A 27,306-nucleotide genomic window follows, 5' to 3' on the forward strand; every position below is an offset into this window, starting at 1 on the left:
CCCCAGGAGAAGGTCTTTCCGGTGTTTTGCAGTGTCAGAGGCGGACTCTCTCTTTCTCCCCTTAGGATGGTTTGGGTTGGAGTGTGTTGGTGGTGCAATGCATGCTGTCTCTCTAGGCATGTTAGGTATGTTCTGTGTTAAAGCTATTCTGAATGGAAACATTTCCTTTAACACGTATGTGGGTATAGCCAGACCTCTTGCTTTTTATGGTTTACTCTTCAGTTTTCACCTGCTGCTGTCCATCAGTCTGTCAGCCCAACGCCATAGACGTGCTCTCATACCTCCTCTCTCTTTCAGGGTATTTCTGCAATGGAACTGGACTCATATCTCCTGCTGGTGTCTGTGAAGCTAGGTTCTATTGCACCAGAGGAGCTGTTTCTCCTAGACCTTCCATAGTAAGCTGTGTCCGGGTTATAAACATTGTGAAACCCAGAATTTGTGGATGTAGAGAACCAAATGTCTACACAGGAGTCGGCAACCTTTCAGAAGTGGTGTGCCGAGTCTTCATTTATTCACTCTAATTTAAGGTTTCGCGTGCCAGTAGTACATTTTAACGTTTTTAGAAGGTCTCTTTCTATATGTCTATAATATATAACTAAACTATTGTTGTATGTAAAGTAAATAAGGTTTTTAAAATGTTTAAGAAGCTTCATTTACAATTAAATTAAAATGCATAGCCCCCTGGACTGGTGACCAGGACCCGGGCAGTGTGAGTGCCACTGAAAATCAGCTTGCGTGCCGCTTTCGGCACGCGTGCCATAGGTTGCCTACCCCAGGTCTATATAGTTCTCTTCCTGCCATATAAGTCCCACCACCCATTGTCTGCAGGGGGCATCAGGCATCCGTATTTGCAATTCATACATGAAACCCTCTCCCCTTGATTTGTCCTTGCCATCGACCTCTTGTTCCGTCAGCCCCACCATAAGTACCATGCCCAAAAGCTATTGTGTGAGGGGAACAATTCTATTCCAGACAAATTTCTCTCTAGATTTTTGAGACTGTTTGCATAACTTCCTTTCCCTGACATATACCTCTAATTTGTTAAGGCTGAAGGAGTCTAGAGACACCAAACATACCGAATCTCCTCTCTGTTCTAGGTGTAAAACATGTCCGTAATAGTTCAGCCTTTTCATATCCATGCTGCCTCACTCCCATTTGTCCTCTTATGATGAGTGGACAGAGATGAGTGAATAAAAATTTTACTTTTCATCCCCAAGAATCCCAGAACATTGCAAACTATACACAGCGGTTATTCACCCAATGCTGACATATATCCTCCTCTGGGGTGGAATTCATGACCCTCTTACCAGCACACAGCAACACTACACAACGTGAGAATAAGTGAAAAAGAATGCCATTTCCAACTGGCATTACAGAGGTCCACAGAATGCAGGGGCTCAGAATCTTGTTTTCATGCCTCAGTACCTTTCCCCCACCCCAGCAGCACAGCACCAGGCTGACTCTGAAAGACAGGCAGGACTACCTACCAAATTACCAGCAACACTTCCTACAGTAAACCTGAGTTGTCCTTAGCAGCCTCCCAAGCACCTCCCCTGCTCATTTTGTGAGCTATGATGGGATTACAGCAGGACGGATTGGCCAGAGGTGAATGATGAACAAAGCATTTTCCATCGCTCTGTCAGTCTTCCCCATTAGGATTTGATGTATTCCTGCTGCAAGATACATTTCTTCTGAGGTTGCAGCTAGGCCCAGATCCACACAGATATTTAGTATCTTAACTTCCATTGAAATCAGTGGAAGTTAGGAGACTAAAGACATTTGAGGATCTCTGGGCCACAGTGAGATTAGTGGGAACATCTTCTGTAACAACGGCACTTTGTCTTCACAGACCACAAGCAGTGGGGGGCCATGTCCCCCAGGACACTACTGCACAGTGGGGAGCAGCAGAGCACAGCCATGCCCTGCAGGGAGCTACAGCCCATTCTGGGGCATGGTGCAGTGTTTGGAGTGCCCAGAAGGCTTTTACTGTAAGGCTGGTTCCAGCAATTACACGGACTGTCCCGCAGGTGAGTGTGTCTGCAGTTACATCATAGGGAATGCTTCCACCTTGGCTGGAGGTCCTGTATAATACTGATGAGTCACACCATGGACTGATTGACATATCCTGGGATCAGTTCTTTTGGTGAAATTGATGGAGAGGGCACCCCAGCACCCTTGCCAACAATTTGAGACATTGCAAGCATCTCTTAACTGGTAGGAAAACTGTCGTCTCCCTCCTAGGACATTACTGCCCAAGGAATACAGAGTTTGCCACACAGTATCCCTGTCCACCAGGAACCTACAGTGAGGACTTAAACACGAGGGATGCCTCCAAGTGCCAGCTGTGTCCCCCTGGAAAAGTCTGCTCCAAATCAGGCTTGACGAGTCCTGATGGACCATGCACGCCTGGATGGTTTTGTCCACCCGGATCAGCATCAGGCGAGCCAATATCCCTAGGTAATCACGCTCCGGCACTGAAGGAAGCAGTGGAACTTGATTATTATTATTATTAGATGTGGTGATATTACAGAAGCATCAAGAAGTCACAGTTGAAGAAAAGGGCCCACGAGGTGTCTTTTTTCAATGCTGGAAAAAGACAGAGTGAAGAGAGGAAAAGATGCCGCCGCATGCAGTAACGTTAAATGAAACAAGAGCCCTTGTTTGTGGTGGGGATGTGTGTTTGCAATGGGTCTGCAATCTTGGCAGAAGTAGATCACTTCCCTGGGGAGAGGCTGGGTGGGTATTTCCATTGTGGGAGGACATGCATAGGGAGGAATTTCCACCCATCTGGTGCATTTCACATACTGTGGTGATGAAGGTCATGTGCTGTAAGTACCTAGCGAGAAGGAGAGGTTGGGACATGGGAGTGAGGCTCTTTCTGCTGCTGTATGTTCCTTTGCCTCTCTCAAGTTCGGTCCTTTCCATTAGCAGGGTCAGAAGCTTCACCTCGCGGGTCCTTCAGGCTATGCCAAGCAGGAACGTTTTGTCCTGGTGGTTCATCTCTTCCTATTCCCTGTACCCCAGGTAGGAGAGGATATATTATTTTTTGCCAGAGAGACCAAATTTTTGACACAAACCCTTCCCCCACCTGCCAAACTCCTCTGACTATCCCAGTCTTGTGCTGTCACTACTAGACCGCTGCTGTCTCCCAGTTACTGTTGCTTCAATGGCCTGTATGCGATGACATTATTGCAGCTCAAATGCTTTGGGGATCTAGTGGGACAAGCACAGAGACATGGAGCCTGAATGAGGATCTCCCTTCTGTTTCCTGTTCTAGGCTCGTACTGTGCATCTGCAGAGCTGGCTGCGCCATCTGGTCCCTGTGATGCTGGCTTTTACTGCACTGGGGGCTCCACGCTCCCCAACCCAACAGATGGGGCAGTGGGAAATATTTGTCCTCCAGGCTACGTGTGTCCCCAAGGAAGTTCTTCTCCATCTCCATGTCCCCCAGGTAGATCAGACAACAGCTGCTGGGTGCCCTTCTTTCCTTTGACTGATGCTTCGTGGGACACCTGAGTTCCTGACATTGTTTTAAAGCCCCTTGCTGTGTGGCACTGAAGCATGCCCCAGCAGTGCCTAAGGGGCAGCTTCTGTCAGCACGGGATCTTAGCTTTCACTCTGAGGCTGTTAAATGAGGAGCATCCAGCCCTAAATGTGCCCCCAATAACAGCTATGCTCCAGGAGGTGGAGAGATGGCTTTGCCAAGCCACTCTGGGAAAACGTGGCAAAGCAATGGGGAGCCGAAAACATTTAAAATCCTCCGTTTTGGTTCCGTTCCCTACAAACAATGGGAACTGGTCTTTCACACCTTCATTAAAAACGCATAAGGATTATGGCAAGGGGAGGGAGAGAGAGAAACACTTTTTGGATTGCTTAGTTTCCTGGTATTGGCCTGTAGATATTGTAAACCAGAGTTACTCCTCCTTAGGTAGGACCAGAATGGATATAAACTACCCAGCAACTAGCGCTCAAATGCCACCTCCTAAACCATCACATCACAGGGAAGACTGGGACTGCACTATCTGTGAGGTCCACCACAGCCAATGCTCATATACTATTCGCTTCAGCATCTCCTGGCCAGAGAGGCTGGGACTAGACTTGCGGAGAGCTCTCCCTCCAGCTTTTCAGCGCTCCTCCCCACAGGGATATCCAGGCACGTCCAGGATGCTGGGAGAATGTTAGCATGGATTTTTTTTTCTTTTCGAGGCTCTTTTTTGGCCCATCATGGTGGCCAATCAGCACAAGATTGCCGGCCCTGTTTAGCAGGATGGTTCTGCTCCCACCGAGGTCAAAGTACACCAGAGGGGCGGTGTAAGGAAGGCTGGTTTTGCCCAGAGGGGTCTGTATCAGGACTTAATCCAGGTAGGAAAGTTCTTGGATGACCCTTCTCATAGGGAAATGAGTGAAAGTAGCAATAACGGAAATGTTCCAGAATTGCTAGTTACTGTGAGATATGTCCCTTTAAGTCCTGTACCCAGCTTAGCCAAACAGGGGAGCTGTGAACAGTTCTGATAAAGCCACCTAAGCACTATCACCAGTTGCTGAGCTGAGCTGGGAGTGAATCTGTATGGTTGTCCAGTTTGTTCATTGTTATTTCTATTGGGGTAGCACTTTGCAGCCCCAGTTGTGGACCAGGACCCCTTTGTGCTAGGTGCCTGACAAACACAGAACAAAGAGGCAGTCCCAACCCCTCAAATACCTTACCCTACCCATGGCTATAATTATGCAAAGATTATCCCTTTGTGTTCATGGACTGGAACAAATGAAACAGAGGAAATCCCTGAAGAATCCATCTCAAGTTTTTCATAAGGCCCATTGTGGATCAGGACTGGACTTCGAGAGCTTTAGGGCAGTGGCTCTCAAACTTTTTTACTGGTGACCCCTTTCACATAGCAAGCCTCTGAGTGTGACCCCCCTGAGAAATATATTAAAAAAGTGTTTTTAATTTAACACCATTATAAATGCTGGCGCCAAAGCAGGGTTTGGGGTGGAGGCTGACAGCTCGCAACCCCCCATGTAATAACCTCACGACCCCCTGAGGGGTCCCGACCACCAGTTTGAGAACCCCTGCTTCAGGGTATACTCCGCCCCCAGTGAAGTCAGAGGAAGAATTTCAATGGTCGTTGGAGTTGTTCCTTATTGAGCCCCTTGTAGGCCTCCAGCCTGGCTGGATGTGTCTGATAAAGCTGTTAACATACCCCAGATTCTCTTCAGTTCTTCATGAAACATTCACGGTATTAAATCTGTGAGTTATTTCCCTTTGACACTGTCCCTTACTACAGCTGGCCATTACAGCCCTATACAGCAGCACTCAGAAGTTATGCACAGTCTCAGCATTAATCCAATCCGTTCTCTTATTCCTAGATTATATATGTCCTGTTGGCCACTATTGCCCCACAGGCAGCCCAGAGCCCAAACCCTGTCCCTCTGGGAAATACCAGGACCAGACTGGTCAAAGCCTGTGCAAGACGTGCCCAACAGGAAAGTAAGTGGAATGCATTTAGCCTGCTCCAGTATCCTGGTTCTTCTATTGGGAATTAGCATATGAATTCCCCTCTTGATGATTTGCCTTGGGCTGCTCTGTTATATCCTTTGATATACATGGCTGGTCTCCTTGATCATGTCCTTGTATCTCCTTCTGTCTGATTATATCCATTTCTGTATTGTAAGCCCTTCATCACAGAGTTGTCATCCTGTAGACATGTCTCCAGGGAGGTGCAAAACAGTCCCAAAGATAACAGCTTCCCCCAGACAGGTTTCATCTGAGTCCTTCATTTGTTTCCTGAAGGGCATTCTACATTGCCTTGTTTTGCAGTCACAGACTACAGGTGTTGCATGGAGAATGGCCCTTCTCTATCCTGGCGGAATTGTGGGCTGTGACAGGTTAATTTCAACTTGGCCTTTTATTGGTAGGTTCTGTGGCCCAGAAGTCCAAATCCAAGATCACAATGAGACCTTTTCACATGGAATGATCAAGCCAGCAGATTGCCCGGCTGGATACTACTGTCTCTCAGGAACTAAAGCTGCCAAGCAGTACCCATGCCCCCAGGGCACCTTCAGTAACCAGACTGGGCTGAGCAATTCCAAGGACTGCAGGGCTTGCCCTGGGGGAAAATTCTGTGCAGATGCAGGTAAGGAGCAGACAAGTGGAGATTAGCTTCCCTGTTCAGGCTGGGAAGATCCTGCATTTTGTCTTGGAAGGTCCAACTGAACTTGGAACGAAGACAGTAGGTCTTGATTTCATGCATGAGAGAGAAACCTCAACAGGGAATGTGGCCTTAGAAACTAACCCCCTGATTAGCTTGTTTCAACTGGGATACCTGTTTGCACATTGAATATACTTATCCTTGTTTAGTCGCTGTCCTGCACTGTTGTGTTGTGACGCTATGTCCTGGTAAACCGCTGTTGTGCTTCACTCCAGAAGTGGCCACATTTCAGCAGTGGGTGAAGCCATCTCTGCACAATCTTTTGGGGAATTTTTGGAGCTGAAAAGTGCTCTAGATATAGAAGATCCCAATGTCTTTATAAAACCTTCATCTCTGCAAGCTAGACAGAGATGGGCAAAGACAAAAATGGTTTTGGTTTGGCCAGACCCGGTTGGTGAAAGATTACAAATCCTGAACCAGAGGTGGTTTGGGTGTGGGATTAATTTATCCTGTATTCTCTCTCCCTGGTTAGGTGGATGTCAGGTTCTTTGTTAGCCCCATTTCTAAATGCCTCTGTGGATAAATCATAGTGTGGTGTAGGAGCAGGAGAGCGCTGCATGGGGCATTAGACACTGAATTAATCTAGATGCCATGGCTTGGCCATTTTTTGCAGCCCTGAGCTTGTGAACTACATAACGCCTCTGTTTTTTGTTTTTATCCTCCTCCGCACCAGGCCTCTTGACCCCGAGTGGCCCTTGTTTGCCCAGCTATTACTGCATTTTGAAGGCACATGTACCTAATCCTGTTAACGATGAAACTGGAGACTTGTGCCCAGCAGGACACTTCTGCCCACTGGGTAGCAGCAGCCCAGTGCCATGTCCCACTGGCACCTTTCTACCCCAGTCTGGGATGGCATCCCACAATGCTTGTCTGCCCTGCCCTGGGGGGAAGTTCTGCCAAGGAGAAGGGTTGGCCAGCATTTCAGGTGAGTAGTATACATCATGGATGTGTATGTATGAGATTCATGCCATTGTTTTTATTCCACAGCATCACCAATCGGTAGCTAACCTAGGAATGGGTCTGGCCCATTACAATTTGTAGGGCACCAAGATGCTGGGGAGAGTCAAGTTCTGAATCCTGTTCCAGTTTGGATCAAATGGGAACTAAACTTGGAAGATCCCCAGCCAGACTAAAAGCTGGAAGAGACAGAAATCTCAAAATTTGTGAATTTAACAGCTGGATTTCTAGACAAAAACTCTCTAGACAAGACCAGCTAAGCCACCAACCCACTGACAGTTCTGAGATTCACATTTCTTAGTCTTTCTCCTGAAATTCTCTGCTTTGCAGGAACCTGTCATGCTGGGTATTACTGTGATATGGAATCCACACGGCCAGACCAGAAACGCTGTCCACCTGGATCCTACTGCCCCAAAGGCACAGAGTCCCCAATCCCATGTGGTGCTGGAAGCCTCAACCCACATGGTGGGAAATGGCACTCAACAGACTGTCAGCCCTGCCCGGCCGGATATTTCTGCAGTGGTATGAGTCTTCATCAGTGTTGTTTGATGTTTGGGGAGGAGGAGGTGGAGTAGCAGACAAGTGGGAGGAGATGCTCTTCCCAGCTTTATTTCCTGTAGATTTGTCTTAACAGACATTCCAGGATCTATCCTGTTATAACTGCAGATAATCACATTAGCTCATTAGCCCATTTCCTTTGGCCAGTGTAGGATGGTTCCCTGCAGGGTATATGTCCAGCCTAGTTTTACTTGTCTTCCAACACTTCCTTTGGGTGCCTCTTCCAGACTCAGACATTTCACCATTCAGAAGGGTTTCTTGGTATGACAATGGTTTCCTTGGCTCAGCTTCATCCAGTTTCTCTTTTCTACCACCTTGGGCCAGTCACACTTCCTCTGCCCCCTTGGGGTTTAAACCCCTTAAAAAGCTGCTGGCGCTTGTTACCACGTTGCCCACATGCTCAGTGCCAGAGTCATGAATGAAATGTCTGGTGTGGCTCAGTAAAGTGAGGTAGCATAGGAACTTCTTAATATCATAAATAAAGACCCAACAGAAAGACAAAGGCACTGTATGATCTCGATGCCAGAGATGTCTTCCCCATACTCCAGGGACATGAAATAGCCTGGCGGGCAGGTGTTTGACACTGGTTAGCAGCCATGATCTACTGTAAGTGAAGGATCATATTACTGCTCTGAGATAGCTACTACTGTTCGGGTGGTATGCACCTTCTGTCTGTTTACCCAGGCATTTATTTGTCCCCTATCACTGTAATTAATATCTGAGCACCTCACAAGCATTAACTCACTTACCCTCCTGCTAGGGTGACCAGACAGCAAGTGTGAAAAATCGGGACGGGGTGGGGGGTAATAGGAGCCTATATAAGAAAAAGACCCAAAAATCGGGACTGTCCCTATAAAATCGGGACATCTGGTCACCCTACCTCCTGCACCTGGCCTGCAAGATACAGCAGGATTACTGTCCCCATTTCACAGATAGGGAACCAGGGGTGAAGTGGCTTGCCCAAGTTCACACAAGGAATTTGTGGGAGAGCGGGAAATGAAACTCAAACCTCCTAGATCCCAACTCAGAGCTGTACCCAGAACCCCATGCTTCCCCAGGACAGCTACTGCATAGCAGAGCTGTGCTTTGATTGGTGCAGTGACTGGCTTGCCTGGGTGATGCAGTAATAAGCATCTGTCTTTCTGAGGCTGGATTTTCACTGTGGAGAACATTTGTTTCCTGATTTGAACTGGGCATGTGATGAGGCCATGCACCTGAGGGATAGGATGGGAACCAAAAGGGTCTTCTTCTTCCATAACTGCAGGGCTAGGAAAAACTGCTGCAGAGGGACTGTGCTCTGCTGGTTACTACTGCCCGCCAGGCCAGACCTCATCCACTCCTCTCTCCTATCGCTGCCCCCGTGGCTTCTACTGCCCTGCAGGATCTGCCATTCCCATGGCCTGTGAGAGGGGGACCCACCAGACACAGGAAGGGAAAGAATCATGTGACATCTGCCCAGCAGGATTCTTCTGTGAACCATCCAGCAAAAGTGAGGGGGTGCTGGGGAGCGCTGTGCTTTTTGATGTAAGGGGGCAATGTCTGTTGCTGGGGGAAGACTGAGAACAGTGTCTTCCTGTTAAGCACAATGGGGCAAGTTCTCCTCCGAGACCCACAGGTGCAATTCCCATTGACTTCAGAATGTCCTTATTCACTTCAGTAAGCCTCTGCCAGGTGGGCACTGCATGCATTGGTATAGCAGGGAAGGGTGGCAGGTCAGTTCCGCCACTGGGTGAAGGAGAAATACACCTGTTGGAGTGTCAAGCAGCAGGCCAGAAGGGGTGGGACAACACTAGACCATTTCTGCCACCCTCAAGCCACAAAGCTTTGCAGCCAGACAAACATAGCAACGTAATAATGATGATGGACATTCCTGTAGCACCTCCGATTCAGAGAACCCAAAGCACTCAGCAAGATTTACTTACAATGAGCATTTCACCCATTGACCTGACTCTGCCCAGTCTTGGGAGGAAGATGGCAGTCAGCCTCTACACAATGCTCAGTGAATTTAGGACTAGAACTGAGATATCCTGCATTTAGTTGAGCCAGCAGGGGGTCAAGAAAGGCTTAATGTTCTGGTAGGAGTTTAGGGTCAACACATAAAAACTCCCTAGTCACAAGAGAAACAATCATGAAATCTCCAGAGCAAGTTGCCATTCTTTGTGTTCTAGGTTCTGGGACACAGACTCCCAGACTGTGCCCTAAAGGGTATTTCTGTCCACCCAGTACCAGCTTTGGTACAGAACATTCATGTCCAAGAGGTACATTTGGACCCAAGACTGGTGCCACTGGTGAATCTGACTGTGAGCCCTGCCCAGCAGGTAAGTAAAGGTCTGGCACAAGTAATCTATAGAGCATCTGAGGGAAGACTTGGGGGAAAGATGAAAGGTCAAATTCTGCCTTCAGTTACTCCACACTGACTTTCTCAGCAGATACGACATAGAGGAGACCTGGAGAGCCCCTGACTTTGGATTTCTTTTCTGTTAATTTCAGGCACGTATTGCTCATCTACAGCACTGTCCCAGCCATCGGGGCTTTGCCACTCCGGCTATTACTGCACCCAGGGAGCCATCCACCCAGCCCCCATCAGACACAAGGTGAGTGAATGCTAAGGGTTGGCTGCCCACCATGGTATCCCCAAAGCAGTGATCTTGGGTTTGGACTAGGGAGTAAAGGCTTCTAACCTATTAATAATAATAACCTATAATGTTGTAGAGTAATCACTCCCAAACACTCCAGTAATGCCCGTGGAAGTTGCAGTGTTTGCGATTGTTCCAGCAAAGTACCATGATGTTTCAGATGTTGTGGGAGAGCTCCTTGGTATTTGGAGGCAGCTCCATTCCTAATAAATTCTGAGAAGAGTAGGCAGTAGCCTGGCTGCCGAGATGTGATGATGCCTTGGAATCAGTCACTGCCATGTCTTTATTCCTGCACCTCTCATATCGGTGCTGTGCTGCCCACTGGCTAATTCATGGCACAAAAGTTGGCCAACGTTGGACCAGCCAACATTCCAGGAGCCCCTTTTAAGCCAGGCCAGTCATGCAGTGAGAGCTCCAATGGGAGCAGACCTGCAGCGCTCAGCTCACATCCATGCTTTCCAGTCTTTCTGCAGCACTAACTGGGAAACCTGTGTTTCCTGGGTGTTAATTTTCTCTTTTTCTCTATTTTTTGTTTCACAGGTGGAATCTGCTGGCCTACCTCTGCCTGGAAATGACATCTGCCCTCCTGGGCATTTCTGCCCCAGTGGCACAAGCCATCCTATGCCCTGCCCTCCTGGAACCTACTCTACCTCCCTGGGCCTGGGAGCAGAGGAGCAGTGCCAGCCCTGCCCAGCGGGACAGTACTGCAGTCAGGCGGGATTGTCTGATCTGTCCCAGACATCGCCTTGTAGTGCAGGGTGTGGCAGTGTGGTCATTCTCCTTTTTGTATTGACAAACTGAGACCTGCAGGCCTCCGTTGGAAGTAACATCGGGGCACCCAATAACACCTCATCATTGACAAATAGGGGCACAGGACTGAGATGACCCAGTAGTTGGGTAATAGGATATAGAGCTTTTGCCTCCTAGGTCACCAGTTAGAATCCAGCCCAAATTGATACTCATCAAATATTATTGCCATTAGGTGGCTACTCACTGACCTATGCAAAACGCATTTGTGATATCAATCCAGTTCTGTGGGACAGGAGTTCAAACCATGAAAGACATTGGGTCTGAATCTCTGTTGTCCTGCACCTTGTGTGTAATCGTTTATATCAGCTGGATGTAACTTGTAACCACAACACCTGAAACACCTGGTTCATTTTGTAGCCTTCTTTGCACTGGTGTAAATGACTGCTTAAGATGCAGGGCCACAGAAAGTCCGGCCCCGTGACACAATTGGCCCTCTTGTTGACAATCTCCAAACAGATGTCAAGGATTAACTGAACCCCAGTTAATCCTTCTCTCCCCTGGAGGGGTGCTGGTCCTTTCAGGTCAGCTATGAAGCCTGCACTTGGTCTGTCTGTTCTGTAGATGGTACAGAAGCCTTAAATCTCCATGGCTGTCAACCTTATGCCTTCCACCAGCATTAAATTAAATACAGAGATGTATGGTTTGCTACAAACTCATGATTTAGCCCAGAGAGCTTGCCTTTTGTGATGCCCAAGTAATGTATAATTTGTCAACACAGAACATTTTCTTTTTGTTTTCCTTTCTCCTGCATTAAACTCTTCTCGCACAAGGGGGTGCACTAATCAATAAAAAGGGAACATTACACTCCAAGAGGCTGCAGATGAAAAAATGCTGTTAGGCCATTGCTCATCCATCTCACAAACATCCCTTACAGTGAGAGACTAAAAACGCTCCATGTATTTAGTTTATTGAAGAGAAAGTTAAGAGGTGACTTGAGCAGGTGACAAGCACCTACATGGGGAGAAGCTGGACCCCATTTGGTATGAGAGACAGCTTCTGGCAGAACAGCCTCTCTGGGGGAGATTGGGAAGTCAGTCCGCCTTTGACCTGAGGTTGTTCTCCTTTAGGGCATGCTGCAGGGTCCATGTGGTCTCCTTAGCCCATAGGGAGTTGGGAGAGGTTGTGGGGGAATGAGGATTTAATTGTCCGGGCTTATTAAATGCTTGTATGTATTTAGTGATATCCCTAGGTAATTACTGGAGTCTGTTTTCTGTATCAGATATAGCTTAAAGAAATTGTTAGGGGTGCCCAAGCTTGGAATTGGTGTTCTGTGGTGCAGTGCAGCAGAAATGTGACTCAGTAATAAATAAATAAAGTTAGGCACCCAAATGAAAGTGGCCTGATTCTCAGCGGTTTTACCCTTACTCTGACTGAAGACAAGGGAAGCTGAGCAGTTTAGCCCTGTTCATTTAAGTAAAAACCTCAGTTTTGAAAAAAGCAATTTCCAGACCTGTCAGAGCGGAAAGCCCTATTTGTCCAGATTGGGGGCATGTTGTGGGCACTAAGGTACATCTACACTGAGTGCTGGAGGTATATTTTTAGCACAATAGCTGGATCAGAGCTAGCGCAGGTATGTCTGCTCAAGCTGTAATTTATACCTCCAGCTCCAAGTGTAGCCATACCCTCAGTTGCAGTAGCAGAAACAAATAGATGTTTTACCAGTCATTTGCACCGAAAAGAAAAATTCCCAAATGTGCCTAGCCCCCCACTCCCTTTCGTCCATCAGAGCAATGCTGGGAGGCCCATTTTTCAGCTCTTTGAATTCTCTCCTCCCACTCACAGGTATGTTTGTCATGAAGGAAACTCTGCTCCCTGCCCTTCCGATGGGATTCGTGGTTACAAATGCCCCAGTGGTTTCTACTGTCCTACTGGCACCAGACTGGAGATACCCTGTGAGCCAAGCACTTTCAGCCCTATGCCTGGAGCAAGCACCTGCCTCCCTTGCCCGGCTGGTATGGCCTGCAGACATACTGCCACTGTGGAGCCAGTCAGCTGCCCCAGAGGTAAGGAATCCAGCTGTACAGCAGAACCCTTAACCCAAGATGGGAAGGTGCAGTGTGTGAGGGGGAGCCCATAGAAATGCACACAGCTCCCCTTTGCTGCTCACCCACCCTGGGCACCAGATCCAGCAGTGCCTTCCTTCCTTTTAAGGGCAGTAAATAGTCCGAATGACCCCAGTGCTCATGGGGTGGAATCCTGGCTGCGTTGAAGATAATGGGAGTTTTGCCATTAACTATCAGTGGAGCCAGGTTTCCAAGGCAGGTGCTTTGTCTGATGAGGCATGCCTAATTCACCTCTTTGTATTTTCAGGTTACTATTGTCCAGCTCGGACTGCAATGCCCCTGCCATGCCCTGAAGGTACCATGAACACCCTGGAGGGGGCACTGTCTCCCGCTGCATGCAAACTGTGTCCAGTGGGGAGGTACTGCAGGGGGGACGCTAACTGGGAACCAGATGGTAAGTTGTCCTGGTAGATCCAGGCACTGGAAGTCATTGAGGCTTTCTCCTGCTTCATGCGGGGAGGGCGGGGAGTGGGGCTTTCTGAGCTGGATGAGGCCAGGAGGTAGTGGAGATTCCTAAAAGATTGGCAGAAGGGAGTTAAAGGAACCCCCCACACCCCTCCCTCTCTCTTACTCTCATTCACTCCATCACTCCATCACTCTGTTAATCAAGTTTGTGTAACGGGATTTGGATCTGTCATCTCGAGTCCTTTAGCTTCCCCCTCCCAATTCCTTTTCTTGTCTCCCTTCTCTCTCTCCTTTCTTCCTGCTCTCTCTTTGTTCCTACTCTTTCTTCCATCTCTCTTTTCTTTCTAGCCCCCCAGTGCTCTCTCCTTCTCTGCCGTCCCCTCAGCTCATCTCTGTCTCTCTCTCTCTAGCACAGAGCAATTAAGATGATGCCAAGATGCAAAGGTTTGAGTTATGAAGGAAGAGAGGAAAAACTGAGCTCATTCCAGAGGACAGAGTCACAAGGGGAACCAGGAGAGGAAAGAAAGGCCTGGGGGTGTCAGGATGAATGATTGGTGGGGGCGAGAATGTAAAGACTGGGGGATGGGAGGTCAGTCTAGAATAGAAGGGCCCAGGGAGTCAGAGGATGGAGGTGACGATATAGGGGAGTATCCCTGGTGGATACTGTAGAGAAGACAGTAGAAAGCTGCTTTTGTCCTGGGCCCACTTGTCTAGTTCTGGGGCTGGGGTAGGTACTTCCCCTGACCCCAGTGGAACTAAGTGCCATGGGCTGAGCCCTGAGCACCCTCTTTTTCCCAATGGCAGGTCTGTGTTCAGCCGGCTATTACTGCTCAGGAGGAGCTGCCGATGCCGTCCCGCACAGGACACCCAGGCTCCCACTCAATGGGCCCTGTCCACCTGGACACTACTGTCCGGGGGGCACTCAGTTCCCGGTCGCCTGCCCAGTGGGCACCCTGAATAATGCCACAGGTGAGTGCGGCTCCCCTCATGGATTTCTCCTGGGATCCACAGAGCAGCAGGGCCTAATTTCTGGTTGCATTGCATATGGTAACAAATCTGTAGCTACCTGGGAACATTATGGTGGTCACAATGCTGGACACCAGGACCGCTAGGAAAATCCAAGACCACACCAAAGATGCAACTCAGACCTGTCAGCTACAAAAGCATAGGCCCCTGTCACTTGAATTAAGGGAGATTCTCCCTTAGTGGTCAGCAGTATACTGCCTGTGACACACAGTAGGACAGTTCTATTTACAGCCAGTTGGGGGCAGCGGTGTGCATCCTGGCCAGCTGATTGCAATATAATTATCATAGCAAACACAACATTGATGTTACTGTGGTTCAGATGAGCTCTTCCTCCCACATCTGCCATTCCCCTGTAACTCTAGCTCTTCCCACCCCCCCAACCCAGGTGGCTCCTCCCAGGACAGCTGTGTGCCATGCTATCCTGGATTCTTCTGTGCTAGTATCGGTCTGAGCTCACCTACAGGACCCTGTGCTGCGGGTTTCTACTGCCCAGCGAACTTCAGCTCCTTCAGCCCCACTGCATTCCTCTGCCCAAAGGTACTGTCCTCTGGCCGGGATGAGAAGGGGGTTGGGTCTCCATACCCATTCAGTCTTTGCCACCTCTGCCAGGATTGCCCGCTGGTGACAGCCAACAGTGTCAGTTAACATTAAGGCAAAGAGTTTCCAGCTTTCATGTAGAGAGAAGCTGCAGAGGCCACGGGCCCAGGCCTGGCCTCAGTTAAGTCAAGAGGAATTTTGCCACAGGCTTCAGCAGCTCCAGTAGTTGGCCCTACAAACAGACCCTGAATTTGTTTGAATCTCTGTGCATTTCTCTTCCTTCTGTTTCTGATTCCTAGGGTCACTTCTGTTCCTCTGGGTCTGCCCATCCAGCCCCCTGCCCCACCGGGGAATACCAGCCAAACAGGGGTTCTGAGTCCTGCATTCCTTGCCAACCAGGCTTCTACTGCCAAGAGGCAGTTGCAGGAGACCCCCAACCCTGCCCTCCACACACCTACTGTCCTGAAGGTATGTATGGGATAGTCCTTCACACGCACAGTAGCACTCGCTGGCTCATACTGCTCTCCTAGCCTGGCTGTATAGCATGTGCCAATACATGCCCTTCCCCGCCACACTGCCACTGCTACTTCGCCTTCCACTCCTTTTCCCTTCCCTGCTGGGTATATATCTTCCCATTGGTCCTATGTCAGTGCATCTCACTACAAGCAAGGAGGGATTCTTCTAAAGGCTGGGGAATGGGGGAGTAGAAGCAGAGCAAACCATGGGCCATACTTACCTTTCCCTTGTACCTGATGGAATCATTTACATCTATGTGATGTGGATGTAAAACATTATCCAATCACAATGCACTCCCTCTGCACTAGTATGAATGACCAGGTGCCAGGCAGGCAAGAATCAGGCCCCTTGTGCATACCTTCCTCCAAGCTGGAGGGGAGGGAGAGAAGAAGTGGTGTAAGTATGTGTGAGACTACAAGCCGAGAGCAGGCTTGGGGGAACGGCCCTGGGGCGTGAACAGACAGGTAGGCACCAAGCAGAGCCCTTCTTCATTCGGTGATGCCTTGAGTTCAGGGTGCAGGTGTTTGCTCCTAAGGGCTCTGCAATGTCCTCTGCACTGATCAGACCCTGATAGCCTGGAGCAAATTCCATGTCAGCACAGAGCATGTGAATAAGTATGCCCTATGAGTGAGAGCATGCTGGTGACGCGGCTGGTTTTGTCACCCTGACAATGCCTGTGCAGCTACATGAGACAGAACTTCCCAATTCAAAAGAGTATAGTCACTGCAAATAATGGGCTTCCTGCATGACAGAAGTACTGTAAAGCATTTCCAGGCCCTCTCTGGCTTTATATTTACTCTCATGTTTCTGTGTTAGGTACACTGGTTCCTTCTCCGTGTCCCGATGGCACGTTCACCCCTCCAGACATGACTGGCCTCAGGGAGGAGAGAGAATGCCTGGCCTGTTCACCCGGTCACTACTGCAGGTCCTTATTCTGCCTGTTGCCTCTGTAGTTTCAAGTTGGAGCTAGTATTCTTCCTCCCTGCCCTAAACAGTTGGGCTGCATTGTTGTGCGCAGTTGAGCAGCTGCTTTGTTCCACCCCAGAGGTGGCTGTACTTCGGTAGTCAGTGAAGTGACCCCAGTATACATACTGAAAACTTTTACTCCAGCCCAGATTGTGCCACTGAGAGCTGTGTGGAGGGAACCCTCCACCTTTGCCTCTGTGCTGTCCTGCTTTGGATGCTGTCTCCAGTTTCCTGAGACTCTCCTTGTTCTTGTGCTACGAGAGAGGGAGAGCATAAGTGCCAGGTCTCCCTTCTGTAAACCATTTGTTATTGTATAGACATTTATCATGTCATGACAGACATTACCACAAAATTCAGGAACACCCTTGGGAGTTTCCTCGGGCAAACTGAGGACTCAGCTGGGACAGGATGTTCATTTTATTCAGCCTCAGCGTATGGAAAAGTTTCTGCAGATCATTCCTGCTCGCAGAAAGCAAGTGAAAATCATTCTGCTTAGCACTTCACTGGCTCTTCATAGGAACAAAGAGCTTAACAGACATTAGCTATTTAGGGCACAATAGCCTCATGGTGTGGGGTCTATCGAGATGGGCCTCAGGCACAAACTTTGTAGGCAGAGGTGAACTTCCCAAACCATTGGCAGTGTTGGGCTGCAGTGTTTGAGTTCAGACCCATCTCTCAAGGATAGTAAGCATTGTCAGCCCATCGTACAGAGGGGACGGATGACTGAGGCAGAGAGAGATGATGGGTAATGTTTTCAAAGGCATCAGAGTGACTTAGGAGCCTAAGTCCCATTTTCAAAAGTGTCACTTGGGAGCCTGGGTCTCACTGAACCTCCTTGTCAATTATACCTGAAGTGTCTTGTCCAAGGTCACGGAAAGGGCCTGTGTCAGAGCCAGCATTCCAGCGCAGGAGCCCACCTCTAATCTCTGTCTTTATCAAATGGGGGCCCAGTCCCTCAGTCCATCTGCGCCTTTTAGGGCTATAAAGTTCTCGGTTTGCCAGTAATGGGTACATTGCAGGCAGGGTCCAACATATGAGCTAGTGTTTGCATGAAGCACATCTCCAGCAGCTTCCCATGTAAATTCCCACTGCTTTCTCTACACCAGGGGCGGGCGGCTGGAGGGGAAGTGTGCTGCTGGGTACTTCTGCCAGGCCGGGAGTTCTGAGTCTACTCCCCAGGGCCATGACTTTCCCTGGAGCTCCCTGACAGAATGCCGCTGGGGGCAGGTGCGTGCGGGTCTCTGCCCAGCAGGTGAGTGAAAATCACAGTGGTATGTAAAGTGTACAGTAGATATCTGGTTTTAACCAGCCAGGGACTCTGAATGAGCAAGTGTCTGATATCTCTGCATGACCTGTGCTGACCCCTGCTTTGAAGGTCCCATCAGTTTAGGGTGAGTAAAGGGGATCTTTATCTGTATTGAAAGTGCTGCATTCATTAGTGCCTCCTCATCCGCTCCTTCCATTTTCCTGATTTCTGAACAAAGACATGCCTGACCAAAAATCCCAGATCCAAGCAATCCCGGTGTCCAAACCCGGAGCCCGGCTGAACTTTATTCCTCAGCCCCAGTCTAGCTCCAATGACTCTTGTCCTGGTAAGTGCTGCCCTAAGGGGCTGAGCAAGCTGTCTGCATGCTGTTCCCTCTTCTGTGCTGAATTCAGAGCAAGAGCCTTGAGTTCTAAGCTCTGATCTTCCATATGATAATTCATCATGCTTTGCCCTTTGGTTATTTCTTGGAGTGCCTTGGTGTCAAAAGGGGACATTGAATTAGTGTTTTGCATGGTCGGTTTTGGCTTTATCACCCCCAAACCATCCACCTTGGGCTGGAGATAGGGTCCCAGAGTGTGGGCTCGTCTGGCTCAGCTGCCAGGGGAGATAACCGGCCCTATAGCCTTAGTTTTATGTTGGAGCGGGACTCCTGGAGCTCTGGACTCTACCCACTGTCAATTCTTACCTCTGTGACTTGTCGGGTGATGCGAATGTCAGGAGGTGGTTGATGGAACATAATGATGCCAACGTCTGCTGGTGCAAATTCACAGTGCTGGGTTGTTGGCCTGGCAAGCTCTGAAGGTGACTGTTTTTTTTCTCTTCGTGCGAACAGCTCACCCACAGCTGCTAATGCTGTATCAGAGGGAGATAGCCACGGAGTCACCTTGCCCAACAAAAGGGACATTTTTTGTTTCTCCGTTAGGTTTCTACTGCCAGGAAGGCTCCGAGGTGCCCACGCCATGCCCCCCCAACACCATTGGAGCTATCCCAGGGGCAAGGCGGAGAGAAGACTGCCTGCCCTGTCCACCAGGCCACTGGTGTAAAGCAGGTCGGGACTCGGGAGATAGTGGGAATAATTGATTATGTGTCAGAGAGGAAAGTGTGTGTGTGAAATCAGTGAGCCAGTCAAGCTGGTACTGATGTAGGGGTCTGGAATGTGAAACACAGGAAGCTTGGACAAATCCATGGTCCAGCCAGTAAGGTACCCTGTCTTCATCAGTGAGTGACCAGTGCTGGATACTGCAGAGAAAAGAATAAATACACACTTTATTCACCTTATACTTTTTTATTAGTATTAATTTTTATTTTTTTATGAAGCTCTCTAAATGTAAGCAGGGCTTTATAATCTAGAGCAGTGGTTCTCAACCAGGGGCACACGTACCCCTGGGGGTACAGAGGTCTTCCAGGGGGTACATCAACTTATCTAGATATTTGCGTAGTTTTACAACAGGCTACATAAAAAGCTCTAGCGAAGTCAGTACAAACTAAAATTTCATACAGACAATGACTTGTTTATACTGCTCTATATACTGTACACTGAAATGCAAGTACAATATGTATTTTCCATGTGATTTATTTTATAATAATATGGTAAAAATGGGAAAGTAAGCAATTTTTGTCAGTAATAATGTGCTGTGGCACTTTTGTATTTTTATGTCTGATTTTGTAAGCAAGTAGTTTTTAAGTGAGGGGTAACTTGGGGGTACGCAAGACAAATCAGACTCCTGAAAGGGGTACAGTAGTCTGAACAGGTTGAGAGTCACTGATCTAGAGAGGGGCCCCAAACCAAATTCAATCTCCAGTTCCCCTATGCTCTGTAGTTCTAATCTTCCAGAGAGGTGTGCTGTTTGTGGCTGGATTCTGTCCGTGTGGGTGTTTGAATAGAATCCAATGCGAGATGTCCAGGAGGAGGTTGGGGAAGAAGGTTCTGGCTGGAGAGTGAGAGTACCTCTGCTGATGCTCCTGTTTTCTGTTTGTTCAGGGGATCCAGTGACCTATCCGTGCCCCCCTGGACACTACTGTGGCAGCGTGAATCTCACCGAGCCCATCACTCTCTTGGCACCTCTGCAATGCCCTGAGCACACTTACCGCACTGCCCCAGGGGCACAGAGCCTGGCAGATTGCCAGCCTTGCCCCCCAGGTTATGTCTGCCAAACACCAGGTGAGCTGCCAGCTGAGGGCCAAATATTGCTGCTGTGAAAGTCAGATGCAAATCTCCCATTGCAGTGGGATCCAACCCTGAGACAGGAGGGGGTCGAAATTCCAGGGTCTGCTGCATGACCCCCTCATGTTCACAGCGGTGATAGAACCTGTGCAACTTGCCACTATTTCCCTTCACTGCCCTTCTTTTCATTCTGTCTCCACCAGGCCTTACCAGTTTTGAAGACTACCCCTGCCCCCCCGGATACTGGTGCCCAGGCAAAGGGGACAGGCTTTTCTGCCCTCCTGGTACCTTCAGGACCCAGCCTGGTGCAGCATCTTTGGAAGAGTGTGGCCCCTGCTCTCCTGGCTATTATTGCCCGGACCCGGCAGAGACGGGGCTGCCCAATGTCCAAGGAGCTCTTTGCCAACCCGGCTACGAGTGCCCACCAGGTGAGATGCCCACGGTCCTTGTTTTTCATCCTTTTTCTGCACAACACTGCGCACGATGGCTCCTGATTGTAGCAGGCAGGGGTGGCCCTGCGATCGCTTCCTTGCAGTGAGCCTCGGGGGGGCCGCTCACCCTGAGGTGACATCGCGGGCAGGCTGAGCATCCTGAGGCCCTACCTGGTTGTCACCCACGGAATCCCATGCTCAGTGTTGCCGTGATTGTGACACACAAGCAGAATGAGCTGGGACTGGAGAAGAACAGGTGCCTTGCAGCAGCCAGACATGAGCCAGTCCCTTTCTGTGTTCAAGTTTAAGTTAATAGGCAAGTAGATGGACTTCCAGCAAATGGGTCTGTGTCCTTCAGTGAACAAGGTGGGGCATATAGGGATGGTACTTTCCTCACTGGCTCTATAGACCACAGAAGTCCCTCGCCATTCTCACAATGTCCCCCCACCTCCTGTCAAGGTCAAATTTTTTCCACTGATGGTAATTCATGTTAGGAGCTCTTACATCTTGTTCAGTGTTAACCCTCCGTCTGTTCCTTGGCTGGCCATGAGTTGGGCGCCATAAGGATGTTCTTCCATGAGACATTTAGCTGATCTGTCCTCCATCATCCTAACCACATGTCCTGCCCACTGAATGATTACAGGGTTTAAATATCCCACCCCCCCATCTCCTTCCGCTGCTCCCTGGGAATGTCACGTTATCACCAGTCCTTATGTCCCCATCAGGTTCAGTGAATCCAACCATATGCAGGGGTGGCTCCTATTGCGGGCTCCGCACAGGGGTCCCTTCCATGTGTCCAGGTGGATATTATTGTCCGGAAGGATCATCCAAGTACAACATCCCCGAGCAGCTGTGAGTATAGAGCATTCTTGGTGAAGGCAGTACTAGGGTCCTGGAAGCTCTGTATACTCTGAAATCCACCTACTGTAAAATCAGAAGGTTTTAGTCACAACCTTCATGCATTTTGCAAATGTTTCAAAAATATTTTCCATCACAATCGCAGATTTTGAAATAGTAGGCCTTCAACTATTGGGGCCAGTTAGGGTGATCCTCAGTTTGTAGCAGTCTGCCTGAGGTTGTGGGGGGAGGGGAATGGGGCAGGGAGAAAGAATTTGACCTGATGAGACCCCCTTTAAAATTTGCACTGAGCTAACCTTTGAATTTTTATTTTCCTGTTTTTGGAAATTCATTCTGGGAAGTTGTAAAATGTAGAGTTGCATGTCCACATGGTATCTGTATACACATGCAAAACAGAGTTTGTGTATGAGCCATGACTTTGTAATCCAGACCTGTGTGCTTAGAAATGTGTGAGCATTTCCAAAAGTTCCAATTTAAATGGTGCTTTTGCAAATTTCGTATGATGTGTTATTTTCACATCCAGTCCAGTATTGCTAGTGCAGCTCAAGGTCAGTCTGAATATATCTGTGCAAAGCGTCACTCCATGTAGTTCTGGGGTTTAGACAGCTGTCAGTGTATTGGAACCTGCTTTCAGGGAGTTGTGATATGGTGAAACTCTGTTTAGAGTGTAGGGACAGAAGCTTCGCTGCATTTGAATGGACTTTCACTGATTCTATAAAGATGCGTCACTCCATTTGAAGCCGGTTCCATTCTATCACTTTTCTTAAAATGTAGCAATTATCTTCTCCCAGGTAGGCATTTAACTGCTGCTTTCCCAGGCGACTATCTCCTCCCTCTCCTCCTCTCCGTTGCCTGTGTCCTAGGATGCTGTGAAGACTAGTTCCCTTCCAGCCTGGCCACCAGGAATTGCAGCAAAGCTCTTTTCCCATTCACCTGGCTTCCTGCCTTTGTCTCTCCCTTTAGGTGTGTGTTCCCCTATTACTGCCCCCCAGGCAGTGCCCATCCACTGCTCTGCAAGGGAGGCTACACAGCCCTGAACGTGACCGGCCCAAGGGACTCCTTTGAGAAATGCTGCAGGATTTGTGATCCGGGCACCTACCGTAGTGACTCCCTTCTCAGCCCATCCTGCCAGCCCTGCCCATCAGGCTTCAGTTGCCCGCAAGGTAACTGAGCAGGGACTCCATAGAATAGAAGGCTGGGGCAATATAGGGGACATGGCTGTCAGACTGGGTTGTGGGAGGGCTGGTATATTACAAGGGATCCCACTGTGAGTCTGGGTGTTAGATGGCGCTCAGGACTTGCCAAGCGACACTGTTGGCTTTCAGGGGAGAGGAAGACTCATCTTTCAGACAGCTGATGGCAGGTTTCCACTGGGATCCTTTGTTAAGCATGCTGGGCACATGAGCTACTTGTGCGGGGCATGGAGAGCTTCATGCATACACCACACTGGGTGCCACTGGCTCCATCCCAGTTGAATAATTTCATCCCCTTGCCTGTCTCCAGAATTGCACTGGGCTGGGTCCTTTCCATTCTGTCCAGTGTTTCCCCAGTGGAGGGGACAGCAGTCGCTGTGTCTGACATGCCCCCGTTGCTTTCCCCAGGCAGTGCAAGTTATCTCCAGCAGCCCTGCCCCAGGGGGTATTACTGCCCTCCCCGGGCACCTGCACCCATGCCCTGCCCCCCAGGGACCCACGGCAACAGCAGCCTGGCAAAGCAGCCCGAGGAATGTCATGCCTGCCCTGCTGGCTCCTTCAACCACCTCTATGCTCAGGCAGGGTGTTTCCCGTGCGGGAGCTCTTCCTCCTCACAGCCAGGTGAGTCACGCCTTGTGTAGGGGAAGCTGGCTTGCTTGGTTAGAGAGTGGTGGTAAAACACCAATCCGTTGGCCTCTGTGCTCATTATGAATGACTTCCTCAACCAGGAACAGGACAGCCCACTGGGGCCTCTTTGATGCTCTGTGTTTGCCTCCGACCCCCAGCTGCCCCCTGGTCTGTCCTCTAGCTGAGACTGAGTGCACGGCCTTCAAACCTGCCTCCTGCCCCACACAAACTATGGTAGCTGACGGGATTTAGTCCCATTGGGTACAAGTGGGAGGGAAGAATAGATAACATGCCAGGGTCTGCCTTGCTGCATAACTCTAGCATTTCAAGTCGTCCCTAGTGGGCTGGGACCGGCGATCCACAGAGCCCTCAGCTGGCCCCATCCTGACCCAGATGGCTCAGTGGACAAGTTAAAAGAGAGCTTGTCTATCTGCCGCTTCTGAAAACCCCCAGCTGGGCCCCTCCTGCCTCTCAGTGCGAAGGATCCTGCCACAGGAACTTCTGTGACCCTGGTGTTGAGACTGCATAAGGCAGCTGAATCAAGCTCGCCCCATGCCCCTCCACATAGCTGTATCAGCTTTCCAAGGATAAAGTGACTGTGCACTTGGGTGTGTCCATAAAGTCAGCAGGTACGCCATGGAACCATGGGGAACAGATGACATGGGACGAGTTCCCTTTTTGAGGGCACAGTTCGTTCCACAAAAGATGCTCCCTTCCATTGATTCGCATACCTAATTCCATGGCACTGTTGCTGTTGTCTCCGAAGGGGCTAGCAGCTGTAGCTGCCATGGGCTGAACCGGGCTTTTCAGGAGTCAGATGGCTCTTGTATCTGCCAAGCAGGGTACGTTTACTATGACGAGAGAGGCAAGAAAAATTCTGACACCAACAGTGACCAAGACTGCCAGCCTCAGGTAAGACTGTTGCAGAACAGCCCTTGTGCGCACTGAAACTGAATGGCTCAGGGGATGGGTAATGTAACATATGAGGGGATGGTGCAGTGGTTAGAACACAAACTTGGGACTCGAGTCTGGGATCAATTCCCTGCTCTGCCGCAAAATCCCTCTGTGACCCTCGACAAGTCTCTCTGTGCCTCACTTCCCACTCTGTGAAATGGGGATAATACTTCTCTCCCTCCCCAGGGTGTTGTGAGGTGCTTATGTATTATGGTAATAGAGGCCATATCAATGGGACTTACGTCTCTGGGGTTGTCTTTATGGCACATTTCAGTTAGAGCTGGTTGGAGAACTGTAATGGAAGTGAAATTGGTCTTATTCTTCCTCCCTGTGTTCTGACCACTACTTTTTGTAACAGTGTTAACTGGGTAAGAGGTTACCCTCCGAATCCTGGAGTTCGGCTGTTGGATGGGGTGGGGGAGACAGTTGAAGTGATGCCATGGCCGTGGTGTAACGTTAGTGCTTGTCCGTATCTCACACGCGTGTGCTCACGTTGTTGTTGCAGGTGGAGGAGCGCTGTGCTCCCGGGGAAGTCCGTCTGGCATCCACACGTAAATGCATTTCCCCCGAACTATATGACTGTTCTCCCTTCTGTGGTGCGCTGGGCGGAGAACTCAGTGCAGAGTTGGGCATGTAAGTCTCACTCCAGCCTCCTGTTATGAAAACTCTGGCTAGCTCAGAGTATCAGTCCCACCCTAGAGGGGCTGGGTGAGATGGGGGCAGTGTCTCTCCAGGGCAGGGCTGAGTGGGTATGAAAACTTTCCCCTTGCTGGACTTTTTCTGTGGATAAATGTTGGCCTTAGGTCTCCGGCTCCATTCACTAACACTGACTTCGCTCTGCTAAATGAAGAAGCATAAATACAAAGCACTCACATTTTCAAAAGTAACTAATAATACGGGTGCCCAACTAGAGACCTCTGAAAGGGACCTGATCTTCCGGGGGCGAGTGAGCAGCACTTTGAGCTGTCTTAAGTTGGTCTCTCAAAATCATTAGTCGCTTATGAAAATTAAGACCAAAACTGATGATTAATTCAGAGTTCATTCCTCATTCATCCTTTTAATGGAGCTGCTTCATTTTGGGTCTAAATCACTTTCATGGTTTCAGGTCGAGGCTCTTGAATATAGAAGTCAGTCAGTATCTGTAGGACATTACCCTGTTCTGTGTGGGTGAACTGCTGTACCTCAAAAACTCCTCCAGAGAATAAAAAAATAGATTGCATAGAAACATAGCAGGAGAGCACTGAATCAGTATGTACGTTGCTCTCACCTCTCCTTGCTCTCAGCAAAAAGTCTGGAAGGGATACAAACCTTATGCTTCAGAACTTTGTCGGAGAAAAACAAAGTGAGTTCTCACTATTTGTTTAGGTATAGCAAGTCAGATGCTTTATTAACTCTCACAATGTGCAGAGGAGAGAGCTAAGCAGGTCTCTCTCAGGTAACTAATTACAGCAAGCATTTATACCTTTCATTACAGAAATAATGAGGGACAGCTGCATTTTGTTTATACGTAGGCCATCTTGATATCTCATTTCCTCACTTGTTTTGACTCTTGCCAACACACAATATTTTCTATACCTTATCTACGCAAGGTCTTCTACACCTTATCTATACCAGGTCATATTGACTTCTTACACAGTTCTTTCTCACCCGCCTCACACAATCCTCGCTTCTACAAATCTCGCGTTATCAGGGTTACAGTTAGCCTGACTCTTGCTAACAAACGTCATGCATTGCAGTTCCCTTCTGTCAGTTCTTTTCTCTGCTTCCACAACTTAAACCAATATCTATGAGAGACCAGGATGAAACATAGGTGAGAGGGCAGCTTATCCCGCGTCTGCCTGCTGCAGGGTTCTTACACCTTCCTATGAAGCACCTGGGACTAGTCACTGTCTGAGATACTGCAGTAGATGGACCTTGCATGTGATCGACTCTGGCAATCCCTGTTTTCCACTTTTACAGAACTGACCACCTGACTGTACAGATTATAGAATAATGGAGCTAGTTTAACCATCTGCATCTTGCAGCTGCTTGCCCAGGGACTGTATATAACCAAGACCCTTTCTCTCTTTGGCAAGGTGTCGCTGTGAGCAGTATGTCTCCGCTGAAGAGCTGTGTGACCGAGAATGCTTGCTGAACACCCCACAGATCTCTCTGAGCCTTGGCATCCATTCAGAGCTCCTCCTGAGTGTTGAGGAAGGAGAGGACAGAGTGAGTAGAGACAGGCTGGGCCCTGCTCCCCAGGTGGTGTGAGGCTGGAGAGAGCTAATAGATTGCAGCCAGGTAAGGAGATTGTGCTGAGTTCGAAGGTAGGGTGTTGGTGTGATGTGGAGGAGCCAGACTGTGCACAGAAAGAGGGTGTCGCTCCGTATTGTTCAGAGGACGTGGAATACGGAGAAGGTGAGAGAATGGTGAATCCCTATGGAATGGTAGTGACTGAATGTTGTGGGGAAGAATCACTAAGACAGTCACAGGCAGATTAATTAAAGGTAGAGGTGGGGCTGGGACATGGGAGGAAGCCTGATTCCAAGGTTAATAGTATCACTGGTAATTCTCTGTCCCCCTGAGGCCCTGCCCTGTTTTGCAGGAGGTGACAAACATTCTGGGCCCAGATGAACACGTGCAGAAGAGCCAGCAGGTGTATTTGGTTCTGTTTGGCTCCACTGGGGTATTTGGTTTCATTATTTCCAGCACAGACATGCTGGATACATTCCTCACAGGTGAGACGCGAAAACTCGGTAAAGATGAAGAGTCAGCAAATAACCTTAGGTTTCCTATGAGCTACATGGGGCAGAGGGAATTTGTTTTCAAATGCACCACATTACACAAGGGAGTTCTCATTTTACAGGAAATCTTGAATGTGACCCTGTGTTCAGAGGGACATTCATTGGCTACACTTTCAAACCCCTCGGGCACCTGGGAATTAAGTAGTTGATAGTTATGAGATCACTCCAGCCTTCCAAGAAACTCGTGGAGGATTCTGTATCTTCGCAGATCAATGCACTGATGAGAAAGGTCCTGATGCTTCTCTCCCACCAGCAGACTATTGATTTCAGTTGGGTCACTCCTGGTTGACACTGGTATCAGTGAGAGCAGAGTTGGGCCCCCAGAGCAGAAAGATGGGAGGAAAGTGGC

The 27,306-nt window shown here is 49.1% G+C and overlaps 2 protein-coding genes across 2 annotated transcripts; both read left to right on the forward strand.

Annotated features, from left to right (window-relative positions):
• The first annotated feature begins 1,870 nt into the window (after window positions 1-1,870).
• LOC117868701 (sushi, von Willebrand factor type A, EGF and pentraxin domain-containing protein 1-like) lies at window positions 1,871-11,239 on the forward strand. The gene is made up of 11 exons (XM_034754897.1): window positions 1,871-2,027; window positions 2,242-2,457; window positions 2,932-3,024; window positions 3,278-3,451; window positions 4,207-4,362; window positions 5,365-5,485; window positions 5,914-6,131; window positions 8,986-9,210; window positions 9,890-10,039; window positions 10,212-10,315; window positions 10,898-11,239. Exons 1-11 carry the CDS (start codon window positions 1,952-1,954, stop codon window positions 11,156-11,158), a joined length of 1,794 nt encoding a protein of 597 aa, XP_034610788.1. The 5' UTR covers window positions 1,871-1,951; the 3' UTR covers window positions 11,159-11,239.
• A 1,715-nt stretch (window positions 11,240-12,954) lies between these two features.
• On the forward strand, window positions 12,955-27,106 carry LOC117868703 (platelet endothelial aggregation receptor 1-like). Its single transcript, XM_034754898.1, has 17 exons — window positions 12,955-13,170; window positions 13,478-13,624; window positions 14,440-14,604; window positions 15,047-15,198; window positions 15,498-15,666; window positions 16,531-16,639; window positions 17,787-17,932; window positions 18,870-18,995; window positions 19,929-20,108; window positions 20,315-20,539; window positions 21,268-21,394; window positions 22,364-22,563; window positions 23,002-23,214; window positions 23,987-24,132; window positions 24,680-24,807; window positions 26,250-26,382; window positions 26,759-27,106. The coding sequence occupies exons 1-17, from the start codon at window positions 13,083-13,085 to the stop codon at window positions 27,104-27,106; spliced, it is 2,802 nt and encodes a 933-aa protein (XP_034610789.1). The 5' UTR covers window positions 12,955-13,082.
• The last annotated feature ends 200 nt before the right edge of the window (window positions 27,107-27,306 follow it).

This window comes from Trachemys scripta, chromosome 21 (genome assembly GCF_013100865.1).
Source record: "Trachemys scripta elegans isolate TJP31775 chromosome 21, CAS_Tse_1.0, whole genome shotgun sequence".
Classification (NCBI taxonomy): domain Eukaryota; kingdom Metazoa; phylum Chordata; order Testudines; family Emydidae; genus Trachemys; species Trachemys scripta.